At 43.8% G+C, this 14,241-nt stretch overlaps 1 protein-coding gene across 1 annotated transcript in view; it reads left to right on the top strand.

Annotated features, from left to right (window-relative positions):
• me1 (malic enzyme 1, NADP(+)-dependent, cytosolic) overlaps positions 1-14,241 on the top strand; it is a 47,422-nt gene that overhangs the window by 12,682 nt on the left and 20,499 nt on the right. The window contains exons 2-3 of the mRNA XM_003965892.3: positions 6,794-6,927; positions 9,441-9,590. Of these exons, the coding sequence (XP_003965941.2) occupies positions 6,794-6,927; positions 9,441-9,590 (284 nt within the window). The remainder of the gene's footprint in view (positions 1-6,793; positions 6,928-9,440; positions 9,591-14,241) is intronic.

Genomic DNA, 14,241 nt, shown 5'->3' with positions numbered 1-14,241 from the left:
ACTGCAGCCTGCTTTTAGCTGTTCTAGTGCAAATGTGAGGAACTGGTGGGAAACCGTTCAGGCTGAGTCACTCCCACACAGAGACATTAAGCAGATGAGAAAAAGGCTCCTGGGCCTTTTTTTTTTTTTTTTTTTCTCACCAAATTCATCAAAAGCCTGACAACCTTAGAGTTCTCTTTTCTTTACACGTTGAAGGTTTTGAAAATGTGTTCGATCTTTCTATTTCCAGCTTTTCTTCCTGTTTTTCATCTGAGGTGAGGTGCTGGTGAGGGGTTTTTCGGTGGTTTGAGCTGTTATGTAAGACCTGCCACCTAAATGAGGTGACTGCTGGTCCCACCCAATCCAGCGGTCGGACCCTGGCCTCCTGATCAGTCCGTCCCTCACCTTCGTCTGTCTCGTTTTCCCGCTCTACACCCCATGCTTTCACCCATCCCACCCTCTAATCCCAGTTATGACAACCATGGGATGAATCTGTCATTCCGCCGGCCTGTGCCCTCTCTTACCACCACCAGATGTTTTTACAGAGTCTAGACAAACACGCCACCCTTGATCAAACAAAAATACGCCCTGGTGTGCAGCTGGACAATGAGAAAGTCGTGGTGTGTGGAGGCTTCTTCTGCAGCGTGATCAAACGGGCTCAGCTTTTCTTCTTATAAACCCACATTAGGGAGATGTTACGTGTGTGGCTCTGTGATGCGTTTGTGGACCTCTGTGATGCGTTTGTGGACCTCTGTGATGCGTTTGTGGACCTCTGCCTTGGACTAGTTTTATGCCCCATGGGCATCATGTGTTTTGCTAGAAATCAGCTGGTTTCTTTTCTGCTTCAGAGTTGTGTATGGTGTTTGGATTCAAAGTGAGCATGATAAAGGTTCATTGAATCACATTCTGGCGAAAACATGAAGCCAAGAATTTGAGAGGGAATTGCTGTTTATCCGAGGAATGAAGCTTGATTAACTCGAGTCATGTGACCCAGGCGGGATCAACCCAGGCCTCAGTAACAGATCTCAGGTGGAGGTGGAGGCATGTCCCGAACCATATGATGACTGTAGGTTGAATGTGCATGCGTGCACGGATGGCGGCATCGCTGTATGTTTATAAACGGTGGATGGAGACCTGTGAGTCATCCTTTCCTCCAGCTGTTGGCCAGAATATCCGTCAGTGTGGGTCGCCGCCAGCTGAACGACTAAACTCATGTGAGTCTTCCTCTGATAGCGAGTTTCGAGTGCAGCTTCCGCTGACCTAAAATATTTCTGGACATGTGCTCTAGTTTTCAAGGGTCTAATTGTTCTTATTGTTGACTCATTGTTTCTGAAGCCGTTATTACCCTCGGGTTCACTGATTTGGTCGTTTGTGTGGACATGTCTGGCCCTGTGAGGGAATAAAAGACTGAATCAGCTGATCTGGTTGCAGCCTTATGATGCATAAATGCCTCTTCCCTGATGAACACACTGATGTAATTAAATCATATTCTGCTGCATGCTGCACATCTCTCTGCAGCAGTCCTGAGCAGGAGCTCTGGTGGACTGTGAGAGCGAAGAACACGTGGCGGTCATAGCGGGAACCACCGCAGCGATCCTGCGTTCCCTGTTTGGTCAGCTGCATAAAGAAGCTCTGACCTCACCAGCAGAAGTGGATCCAGAGCCGTTGGTGTGCGGCACAGCCAGACTTTGACTTTCTCACAGTTAAATTAAGTCAATGTTGAGTTCGGAGCTCATATTCTACTTCTTATCTTTGAAATACTCACAATAAAACAAGATGGTTTGATCACAATGGAACAGCTTTTAAAATCCTGTGGTTTTTTGAGGGGTTTTGATGGATCCAGTGAAAGACACCAGTATGAATTTCCCGTAGTGAAAGAGTGACTGTGAAGTCGGCAACAAAGCGAGGACTTGTCTCAGACCTGAAATATAGTTGAAAAACTTTGACTTCCCTCATAAGCCAGAAGCGTCAGCCCAAAATAACTACATTTAAAGTGTTGATTAAAGCCTTCATTACCACATTTTAAACCTCTTTATTGGTTTCCTGTGTAAGTGATGCGGTTTTACCTGGGTTTACTGTAACTCTACTGTTCCCTCTGTGGAGGAGGATGTAACTGAAATATTCACCTGTGCTGTAAATTAGCGTGCGGCGGTCCTTGTGATGTATAGACTGTTTGTTGCACATGGGCACTGAGGCAAAGCACAAGTACATGTCGGTTTCCTCTCTGTGATTTGATCAGTTTTCTGTTAGCCATTACATGTGAAGCATCAAATGCAGCATGTACAGAAAATAAAAACAAGCCTGATAAAGCAGCGGTGACACTCCCGCGAGCACGATCGCCACGTCAGATAACCCAGGAACAGGAGGAGGCCTGATGGCTATCGCCTAGATCGCTTTCAGCACGTTGTTCTACTGAAAAAAAGCCACCTCTTAGTGTTCGACTCGGCCTCCTGTGAAAAGAAAGCGTTCTCTCCCACAGAGCGCTGAATAGGAAAGTGCTCTGTGGCCACACACACTCAGCTGGGCCGTATCTCAGCACCAAACATTTGAGCCCTCGGCCCTCTGAAGAACTGTGGGGTTTTGTCTCCGCGTCTGATCTGCAGCCGCGGTTGAAAGAGGTCTAATGGGGGGGAACCTCTTCATCGTGCTGGGCTCTGGTCTTTCTCAAAAGAGGTTTTTTTTTTTTTTTTTATCCAGGGCAGAGGGCACCACTATTGAGGGCTCAGGGAGAGAAAAGGAGCGCAACATTTAGGAGATTTTCTATTCGGAATTGGGATTAGCGTGTTTGACGTTGGAGGACTGGGGGAGGTCCGCTCCTCGGGTTCTATCTGGGAATCTCGGCATCAATCACCGCTTGTTTCTTTTGGCACCGGGTCATTTAAAAATTCTTCCACAAAGCTGAAAAGGCTTTTGAGGGTTTTCATTTGTGGTTCGGGTTCCTTTTGAGAAACTGTCTATCCAAACCAGTTATTTAGTCTCATCATGAGTCACCAACCCATATTCTTGTCACCAACAGCAAACACAGATGATTTCATTTTCCTCCGCTGTTGCTGTTTGATATTTCACTGGGGTTGCATCAGGGTATTTTAATGCAGTGATGTAAAAGACTTAACAGTTGTGTTTCGTGACAGTTGATTGGTTTTACAGATGTGAAATGAAATGTGTTTACTCTGGCATTCAGAACATTACTGCTACCATTATTACTGCAAAGATAAGTGCAGAAATTAGAAGATTCTCCATTCAACACCAGCACAAGGCTGTCTTACCTGGAAAAAAGTGCAGTTTTTTGAAAATCCCACTTTTCGGGTCATTCAGAAGAAAATGCATTACTTTTAAACGTGTTTTTTTTAGGGGGGCTTCCAGTTTCTTACTTGTTTACTCTTTATTGTCAGCTATGAATGAGAACTAGCAGCTGATTTTGGGTTTCTTCATCCAGTCACACGGTAGTTAAACAGAAGCTGCTCTTGCGTATCGACCTGTCCTGAGAGGTAAACCAATGAACAATGGTCAAAGCTAGTGGGATCTGTCATCTGTGCTTCATAATGTGGAAGAGAGTTTAGTATAGCCAATTCAACCATTGGAATATAAGCTTATCAAATCTCCAAGGATCACTGTTCTTGCACAAATCTTCAGGGAAAACCTGGAAAAAGGGAGCTTCCCAGCCGCAGGTTTGGTCAATTGCAGCATTCTGATGTTGTCCCATTGAGGTCACCTCGCAAATTTTATTAGTGTGATTGTTCCTGCCTATGAATCGGATTCCCTTGATGAATTTCACCCAAGTCACAGAGGGTCTTAAAGGAGGTGATGTGTAATTCATTGTAGGAGGAATTCAAGATCACTGGCATTAAGGGATTTAATTTGAGGAAGTGTCACACTGTAATGAAAGGAGTGCCTCCCCTGTGAGATTTGTGTGGTTACAGTAGATGAAAATTAAAAGCCTTAGGTAGCAGAATGTTTGGAATTCTTATCTTTAACCTGAAAATGTAACAACAAACACACCCTTTGAACCTCCTATGCAGTGGAGAGGAAAGGAGGCAGCGATTGCATTTCAGAACTTCTCCTTTCATCCTCCTTGTTTGGCCTTCTGGTGAACTAATGAGCTGTTTCCTGTCTAAAAGCAGCGGGTCGGGCTCGGCAGCACATCGAGGTTAAGGGTGGCACTAGTCGGTACGCAGATTACAGGTTTGGGCCGTTACCACGGCTTCTGGAACACAAGGCCGTGGGCATCATGTGTTGGCACAGGGTGTGGGCGCTTTAGATGTGGTCAAAGACATGTGGAAGCGCTCTTGGGTTTATCCTGCCCAGCCCGGTTCAGTGCCTGCGGGGGGAGAGAGTAGGCATCAGGATGCTGAAACATGTGTTCAGAGGGACAAACATGGAAAACCTGCATGTGTTGTGTGTGTCTGCACGTTTAAAAAGGCAGGGTCATACTGTAGGTCGCTGTATAGCGCAGCTAAAAATGTACAGAAAGCCTCTTCCCTCCCCCTAGTTGCAAAGACCGGCAGCGCCGTTGACAAGTTGGGAACGAGGGCGTCGAAAAGCCAACGTTCGAGTCAAAAGTCAAAGGGATGTCAAAACTGGCATCAAAGGTTCCCACGCTTTTTTTTTTTTTTTTTTGGCTAAAGCATGCGAACCGTGCACGGCTAATCTGACCACGGAAACCCCCACCCCCGCTCTTTTCTCCTCTCCATCATCAGTACCCAGCCCCGGCGCAACCAACCGTTTCCTCAGTCGCAAAGTTGATGGCCAAGTCGCCTCCTCCTCTGTGGAGTTTGTTAATTGGTTATTTTGGGCGCAGTTCCATGGACGGTATCTGTTTCGCATGTGACAATGGCGGCATTTGAGTGTCCATAGGTCTGTGTGGGTAATTATTGTTAATGAGGCATAGAAGACTTTCGGGCTCCTTTTAATTCATGCTGTGATATCATATACGTGTGATATAAAGGCCACTTTTGTCCGCTATTTTCATTAAAAAGCTAAAGAAAAATACAGCATGATCCTTCTTTCAAAAAGGAATAATTTGATTATTTTAAGAATTGTGCTAATTGTTGGGTCTTTTAGCAGTGTTTGTGTATATGTTAGCAGTAGCATTAGCAAAAAATCAAACATGAAGGAAATGATTTGAGGGGAAAAAACCCCATTGATTTACAAAACTACAAATCCTCTCACCTTGTATGAATAAATATTCTGACTGGCCAACAAAATCATTGCTAGAATCAATCTTTATTTTGCATTTTGTTGGATGTCACTCTGCTATTGTGCAGGTGGAGGTCAAGGAATCAAGGCTTGACCTTTGTTTTTGCCATTGCAAGGAGAAGTCGGTGACCTTCGGCTCAATGTATATTTACGAATATATACGTTTAATGGTAATGAACTTGTGAAAATGACAACCCCCCCCTCCTTTTTTTTTCTCGCCACAAAACAGTAGTAGAAGATACAGAAATAATGTTGTGTATTACAGCTGTTCTTACAGTTCATGTGGAAGTGAGTGTGATGGAAATAGCTGGAGGTATATTTCAGCTAATGAAAGAGCGTCGGAGTCTAATTTTACAGCCTCATATTGAGCCCAGACTGTATTTTAGGAATATTTTCCCATATTTCCCCCATGGTCAGTTCTGGAAGCAGCTGCCTTTTCCACACACACACATGAACTGCTTGCTCCCAAAAAAATAAAAAAAACTTTCCTGATAATTGGAGAAGGTTATAATTCAGGGCCAGTTCTGTCCGTTTGAGGTCCGTTTAAGTACAGACTGCAAGAGCAACGGATGGATCGGGAGCTCAGGCTCTGAAAAAACTGCTGCCTTTTTCCTCCAACATGTGCTCAGAAGATTTGGCGCGCCGACTGAAAAACACGTGTGAAGTTTACACCTCGCTCTGTGTGAACCTCTACATTTCCATTCAGAAATTCCAGAAGGCTTCCATAGGTTTCTTCAGATGTTGGTGCCAACAAGGAAGCTGGTTTCGCTGGTTTGTCCGCCATAACTCCCTCTGATTTATTGTTATTTTCCCTCAGCAATCTCAAATCTGCAGTTTAAAAGCAGTCTGCTGTATTATTTCACAAAACACACAGCGAATAACAGATGTTTTTTGCAACGTCAGTTGTTTTGTTTTATGCACAGTGGAGCATTCAGGGTAATTTGAGGGCAAATCTCCAATATCAGACCACGCTCTAGCTTAAATAGCTCATTCCGTCGATGCTTTTTGACAGCAAACACATTTCCTGAGTGAGCTCATTCTTTCCCCCTGTGGAACAGGCTCACAGGTCAGAGGTCAAGTTTTTTGAGGGCCACAGCCTTGACAGTAAACGTATACTTGCTTTCCACTGTTTCCATTCAGAGTTCAGGGCAGAGAAGATGAAAGCCATAGTGAATGTCAGAGTGACGTCTGGACCTTGTTGCAGGTCCAACAACGTTGGCTCCGCCCACAAAGGTCGACTCTTGGGCTGCTGTATCATGCTGTCTGCACAGTAAAGGAAATATCACTTACTATAAGATAATGATAATTAATTAAGTACTTATATTGGTTGGAACACATCTTTAAATAGCTCTGATTGTTACAAAAAGACAGCCAGTGACACAAATTTTACTGCTTTCCTTTGAAATCTTCGAAGAATACATGTCTGTCTTGTGTTTTAGGAACCTGTTCTAACTGTCAATTATTCTTCTTTCCATTCATATCGTGCAGCCAAAACATTATTGAATTTATTTTTAGATTTCTGGCTCTGAGCTGGTCAAATACAGCCTGAGATCTTTACTTCCTGGACCGTGTACAGTGGTGACGTGACACTGACAGCCTGCTGTGTTTGTGTTTGCAGGGGATGGCGTTCTCCCTGGAGGAGCGTCTGCAGCTGGGCACCCACGGCCTGCTGCCCCCCTGCTTCATCAGCCAAGACGTCCAGCTGATGCGGGTGCTCAAGAACTACGACATGAGGCGGGACGACTTGGACAGGTGAAGCTTCCACAAATACAGCAACAGAGTTTAATTGGTTCCCTGGATCGATAATGTGGGCGCCTTCTAAGTCAAAAAGCCTATTTAATGAGCGTCGCAAAAGATTTATTTCCTTCTCCTTTTTCCCTCATCCCGCTCCATTTCATGGGTGTTTTTGTAAAGTCCACTGTGACCAAAAGACAACTAAAGGTTCTGCACTTTATTAGACTCTGAAGACTCATAGCTTTGAGTATTACGTAATGAATCTTCTTTATACTAATATTTGAGTCCTGGCTCTTTAAAAGACCTGGCCTTAAAAATCAAGCCACAACCTACTTTACTGCTTTGAATGATACGTTTTAAGACCGACTTTTGGCTATCCGAGTTATCATCTATTGTTCCAGTCTCGGTTCCATTAGCCGTCACTGATGTCAGGGGTGAGTGGGTTGACTTGTGAGACAGGATTTGGGGTCAACAGGAACTTGACGGGCTGCATCATTTTCCACCATAGCAACAGGGAGGGCTAAACAGTCATTTTGCATATTTCCCATGCTCAGTTAATGTCACCAACAATCTGTCTGAGGGCCTCCAGCGCTCTCCAACTTTGGGCTTTGCTCCTCCGTATTAATAACAGTTATTTGGCTGCTTCGCACGGTCCGGCTGTGTTTACTTACAGTCTGCTCCCTTCCCTTCTCTCTGAATTTCTGCGCTGGTATGTGTTGGACGGTCTCATGTCATTGTTTACAGCCATAACTAAACTTTTGCTGCCTCCTGTTCTATTTTAATCATCCGTCTGGGCTGCACGTGAGCGCCTGCTTTTAGGCTGATGCAGCGACTGTGTCAGCAGAGGAAATGGGTGTTCAGAAGCAATATCAAGATGAAAATGAGCCATTTGGTCAGCCAATAGAAATGAAAATGGACAGAGATTATGGCCTGGCCTCATCTGGAGGCTGCCTCTAGAAAAGCCACGGCTCTCGGGGTGAATCCAGCCTTTCAAATACTGTGTGTACTCCAAATAGGCCTGTTTCCTGAATGTGGGTAGTCAGCATGCCTTCATAAGTTAAGAATAGAGGAAAAACCCTCCATAATAGCGCAGTACAATACAACGATGTGGAGATTATAGTTTTGCTTTGTCGACCCTTTGGACTACTCACAGTCTGTATTCACCTATTCCAGGGTGTAACTCCATGACATTTATACCTCTCTACAGTCATTTCTTTGTAATAGCATGTCTGACTTGTCTATAGCGATAATTTTGAAAGCTGCTGGTGACCCACCCAGGGTGTTTCCTTGAACCTCCAGCATGTAGAATTTAGTCACGCATAACAGAAAATTAATTACTGTTTATTACAGTATTTCTTTGGTGCAAGAAGTGATCAAACAGATAAAAACTAGGAATGCTTAAAGACAATGATTTTTCTTTTTTTTTTAAGATAAAAGATTTAAATGACTTGTCAAAAGGTTCTATCGGAATCATCCGTACAGGGAAACACAGAACCGGCCCATATGGTGACAGTAAAAAGAGAACTTCTCCTCCCCTATAACGCTTCAGGTCATTAATCATCAATATGAGCTAATAAATCCAGAAACTGTGACATTTCTATCGCTTTGCAGGCTGGTTCGCTGTTCACTGTCAGACAGCAAACTTTGACCTGGAGTGTTTCTCAGGCTGAAGAGTGGTTATTTTTTTTTTAAAATAATTTTAAGACAAATGTGTAAGAAACAGAAGATACAACATATAGCTGTGGTGGACGCTCAACTCAAATCAAAGGGAAATCAACAATGGCACCAAATTCCGAATATTTCAATCCGGATGTTTTGGATAAAGTGCCGCCCGTCCTCGGGGCGTGTACCGAGCCTACCTATGAGATGTGGGCAAAACAAAGCATCCACTAAATGTTTACGTCCAGATAAATCCATTTCTAAACACATTTAACTCAGTGGTGAGGAACACAGGAAGCCATTATTTCGCAAATTGTTTTCTCCAGTAGCCAAACGGTTTACTAATTGAGACTCCCCAAGAGCAATCATCTCCACATGTATTGTGTAGCGTACCTGCAGCAGAGTGGGGGGGCACGCTCCGCATCCCTACAACAGCTGCCTTGTGCTCGTGGCTTTATGGAAACTTCCTTGATTGGGAATGAAGTGTTCTCAGGTTTGTTGTGTTTAATTTGCTTCATGTGCAACGTGTGGACTTCATTCTGTGTATTTTTCCTACCATTTGGCGCACAAGCCCTTTTTTTTCTGCAATTATTGTCCACAAGAAGAAGGTTTCCTTTCCTTTTCCTTACCTTTTGTTGGAACCGCGCTCTTATTCAGTTGGGTAATGTTCTCATGACTAAAAACCTTTTTCCTTTCTCTTTTCTCTTTCCAATAATTCCCAGCAGTTTCTTCACTTTTGCCTGGCACATTTCCCCTCCAAACACTGGATTTCACATCTGACTTTAATTCCAAAAACCGTCCCTACTTCAGCAGGTACCGCGCGAGCCGTCTATCTGTTAAAGATTGACACGCGATGTTTTTACTCCCGTCAGGTATGTGTTTTTGATGGGGCTCCAAGACCACAACGAGAAGCTGTTCTACCGGGTCATCGCATCAGACATCGAAAGGTTCATGCCGATCATTTACACCCCCACCGTGGGCCTCGCCTGCCAACAGTATGGCCTGATATTTTCAAAACCAAGGTAAGATAACATTGATTGGTGTCTTATTATTATTTCTGTCCAAGTTACAGTTTAAGAAATAAATCAGAACCTGCACTCATCTGTGTGCTGGACCAGCGTCTCTTGCTTCATTCTGGTCTTTGTCATATAGAATATAAAAAAAACCTGCTGTATTAAAGCGCAGATGACTCGTGTGGCGTTCAAGAACAGTCTGAATTGGGCAGTTTTCAATCTGAGATAAGAGCCCCTGATAGTTGGCTTGGTAAATATGCGGGTAGCTTTGTTTTTTGCATCTGCTGCTAAGTGCGTGAGCTCATCAGGCCTGAACCAAAGTTTGAGGGTCTGGTAGAATTTACACGTGTCCGTAGGGAAGTGACAGCAGTGGTTAGAGTTGAGGGTGGATAATTCACAGACACTCAGGTGACGGTTGATTCTTTTTCTAAATTGGGCCAATCAAGACCAAATTCTTTTTTATCTTGGCCCCCCTCTCCCTGTGTTTGAGCTTTAAGGCCAGAAGCTTTGGCTCAGTTTCCTGTGGACTGATATGAAAAAGACCACCCTGGCCTTCAAAGGCTCTTAGGCTCATTGGTAAGCACCTTTAGCGGTAGCGTTATCACTGACAGACCCAAAAGGATTCATGAAAGCCAATTAATCTTAGAGCAGCCTTCCCTGGCAGCAGGCGGGCATTTTAAAGTTTTAATAACCGTCCTAGAAGAAGAACAAATAAATAATAATTAAGCACAAACAGCAGTTAAGAGCATTTTTTAAGGTTTTGTGTCTTGAGCATATTTAAAAGACCTCAAAAGGTGTTCTTGTTACTCAACATGCTTCCCTACAGAACTATTTGGAAAATATTCCTTACACACTCCCTCACACGCGTCTTTTTTATGCACTCCTTTGATTTCACAGCACACTGGGGCCAAACTTACCGTCAGAGGCCTCAGAGTTGGGAGTCGGGGCCTCTAAAATATCTGTGTCAAGACGGCTCCGTTATCAGAATCCGTGGGGATAACACATTCTGGGTTTTAGCCAAGATCTTTCTCTCTATATGACGAGAGAAGAAACAGATTGTTTTCTTTTATATCGTATGTTACAAAAGAAAAACACTCAGGGTATTTTTCAACCCTCGGTGGCCCCCAGAGGATGGAGGATCACATGTACCAGTTTTTCTGATGAGCTTGAACACATTTGGTGCTTTTCAGCAGGTTAAAAGATTAAGTTAGAACAGATGGGCTTTCTTGTAATAGCCCTAATGATTTAATCTCAATTAGACAAAATTTCCAGCACTCTGGAATATCAACAACAACTTCAATGCTCCGTTTTATTGCGTGTTTCGCGCTTGTAAATAAGCTTTAGCGCAGCATGGCTCTCCCCGTGTCTTTTTAATCTTGAGTTTGTGTTTATGAAAGCATTGTTCTCTTTCTTACTTTCATACCAGGAGGTTTTCTCGACACCACCCTCTAAACACGCCATTTACTGATGCAACATTGGGTGTGCTTTTCGCCGCAGAATGCGCGTTTTCCAGCCAGACCACCCCATGAGCAGATTAGCTCTCTAATCACTAGCTTTCAGGTATAAAGACACTCTGTGTGGAAGCTGCAGCCTCTCCTCATCTTCTCTGACTTTACCCTTCTAATCTGCTTCATGGAGACTAAACACTCCGACACCGGGCTCTGTACCCCAAAGGTCAAGCGTCGTTAAGTGTCAAAACACGGCGGACTCACTGATCTTTGGAAGGGGCTGAAGCAGGAAGGAATAGTGGAAAAAAGGAACACATTCACCTCATGGGAAGATTAGTACACACACTTACTTTTATTGGTTTGCAAGCTCTTGGGCAAACAGCGCATTTTGGCAGAGAACGTTGTTCTGTCCCCGTGACACACAGTTTGTTTCTGTTTTTGCCGTAAATGCAGCGTGTGTATTTTGTTTGACAGCTGAAGTTGGTCACTTGTGATAAATGATAACGTTTTGTTGCAGAAAAATGACCCCCAACTCTACCACTGAGCTTCTTAGTTTTGCTTCATTTGGTGCTAATGTCGCCATGTCCTGTGCGGTGCTGTAGAGTATCCAAATAAACTGGGAAAAGGCCCATTTAAAGGAAAAGCCTTACTCTACAATGATCTCTTGAGGCTAGCGACACCGGCTAATTTATCTTCCTGAGGGAGATTAATGATCTTTTGTGGTGCATTGGTGGATGCCTGGTAATGGGCCAAAGACTCCGTTGCTCCCGCTGTCAGGAAGTGCAAATTAAAGCTCTTGAATTCTTAAAGTCCCTGGAGATGGATAAGTTTAGGAATTAGATGCTCACCTTTGCTGCTATTTCTTTAGTGCATATATAGGTGCTTTTTTCGCCTTTAAAATAGAAAGTTCTGGGCCCATGAAAACCATGTGTTAGCTTTAGCATTAGCCCAGTAGGTTTCTGTTTCAACAATGGAGGTACAAAAACTTGGCTTTGACTACAAGGTATGCCACTTCTGAATAAAATAAAAGACAAATTGAGCTCAGTATTATTTTTGGGGAAACAGGTTTTGCTATTATCACGTTTCTGGTCAGGTGGAGTTTGGATTTGAGCTGTTCATCAGATGTGAACACTTTGAAAGTAATACTAAAATGAATACTTTGTCTGAGGACAGAAAAACCACACAGAAATACAGTAAACTGCTGTTTCAATCATCATGGCCTGCATAGAAGAAATATAATTTGAAGACCGTGATGGTTTGGACTGCTGGAGAGCATACTGCAGGACTGAATAAAGGCCATTGTGGAAGGCACCAGCTGTCCCTGGGGTGGCACAGGCTGAGCAATGAAGTGCTCCATGTCTGTAGATTAGGGGCTGTAGAGCCATGATCTCACTTCACCTCGGCCCACACGCAGCATGCCAGGCTGTGAGAGAATCTATTTCATTTGGATTGATGAGCTTTCAGGGTACACAGAAACCGTTGCTGCCACGACACGTGATCATTCAACAGTGATGATTTAGAAAAGTCCACTTCTTCCAGATAGCTCAAGTATGCACAGTATGTGGTGCAATATGGCCGTTTGCCAGATTTTTACTGTTTGGTAGACCACAAAAGAAGCTGTGACGCCTATTTCGAACAAGAGAAGCATTAGAGACGTAGGATGGGGAGAAAAGAGTTGTAATTATGCTGAGCTCATGAGGAACGTGGCATTTGATATTAAGTCCACACCAGGATTTGAAGGACTTTCATATCACTATTTCTATTGTCCATGTTACACCAGCAGCTTTACTGTGTGGAAATAATGTGGTATTGTGCTGGAATAAAACCCTCTGAAGTCATGCAGCCACCTTTTTCCATTGCATCTTAAAGGATGAAGTACTTGCAAGACATATTGATTTAGGCTGTTGGTCTAACAGCTATTAGACATTACCGCACATAAACCCACAGCGGGTGAACGCCAACTGTACTAAAGTATATGAGATAAATAATCCCAAATGTTGTCAGCAGGATTAGAATAGTTTCACTGGGCAGAAGCTCTGCTCAGGAAGCATTTATTTGCCATTTTTAATCCCTGTCTGCACCCTGGAGCCAGCATTTCGGAACATTTCTGTCCACCACACCCTTTCCGCCAGTAGGCTCGGTCTATTTGTGACGACCAGTTTGTGTTTAATATGGGACAGAATATTGTAACCAGTCAGCTGTTGTTCGTTAAGCCGCTCGTAAACACCCTGACAGTGTCATTTCGGATGCTATAGTTGTTGCCCTTTACCACCCAAACACATTTTCTCTTGGCTCATAACACACGCAGTTTTGGAGCCTCTCAGCTGCTGAGACAGAGTATTCTAACAGGTTAGCTTCACTGGTGCTATCTTATGAAGAAATTGTGTGTTTTTAATATAATTTCATGAGGTCCACATCGCCTACCAGCAAGTGGAAAACCAAACACAGACATGATAATTTTTTTTTTTCATTCTTTTGCATTTTTTTTTATTATTTTATCTTCATTGGATCTGTTGGCAAACTTGCTACAGACGGAAGCTGCTATCAGCCAAACCCCTGTCCACTCAAACAATATCAGCCCACACTGGAAAATATGTCTGTCCCAACGTCCCACGAAGCTTATCAGCCATTCTGCGTGAGTCACGTTCCCCGTGTTCGGTTCAAAATAAACCCAAAGGTGTCTTTATGAACACGCAGCAGGTAAATCGCTCAGCGACTGTTGGCAGCATCTGCCTGCGCTGCTCTAATGTCAAACTCGCGTGGTATACGCACAGAATCACAACTGAGTAGAGTACCTGTCCTGAAAGGACAAAATGCAGCACAACTTCCTCCCTGCCTCGAACAACTGCGACGTACACCTCAAAAGTGGGGAAGGTTTACAAGTTAAATGAGGCCTTATGGATTTACATCATTGCTTCTAAACTTTTTTTGCATCCCGCTCGCGGTCTGTTTTAACAGTGTTTTGGTTTCCCAGCGAGTCCTGCTGCACAGGCCCCGTAAATCCACTTGTAGCCTGCAAATTACAACTGTATAATTTCTTTTTTTGTTCCTGTCAGTGCTGGAAAGGGCTCGGGAGCCAAGCTACACTGTGACTTTGCTGACGTGTAATAGGGCATCTAAGCTTTCATGCATCTGGCCTCATCCCCGCCTGACTTGTAGCATTCAGGTGGGTGTACAGATGTAGGCTAATTTAAGGCCTTTTTGGGGTTCTC

Source organism: Takifugu rubripes, chromosome 7, assembly GCF_901000725.2.
Source record: "Takifugu rubripes chromosome 7, fTakRub1.2, whole genome shotgun sequence".
NCBI lineage: Eukaryota > Metazoa > Chordata > Actinopteri > Tetraodontiformes > Tetraodontidae > Takifugu > Takifugu rubripes.
This window is presented reverse-complemented; position numbering and strand designations above follow the sequence as displayed.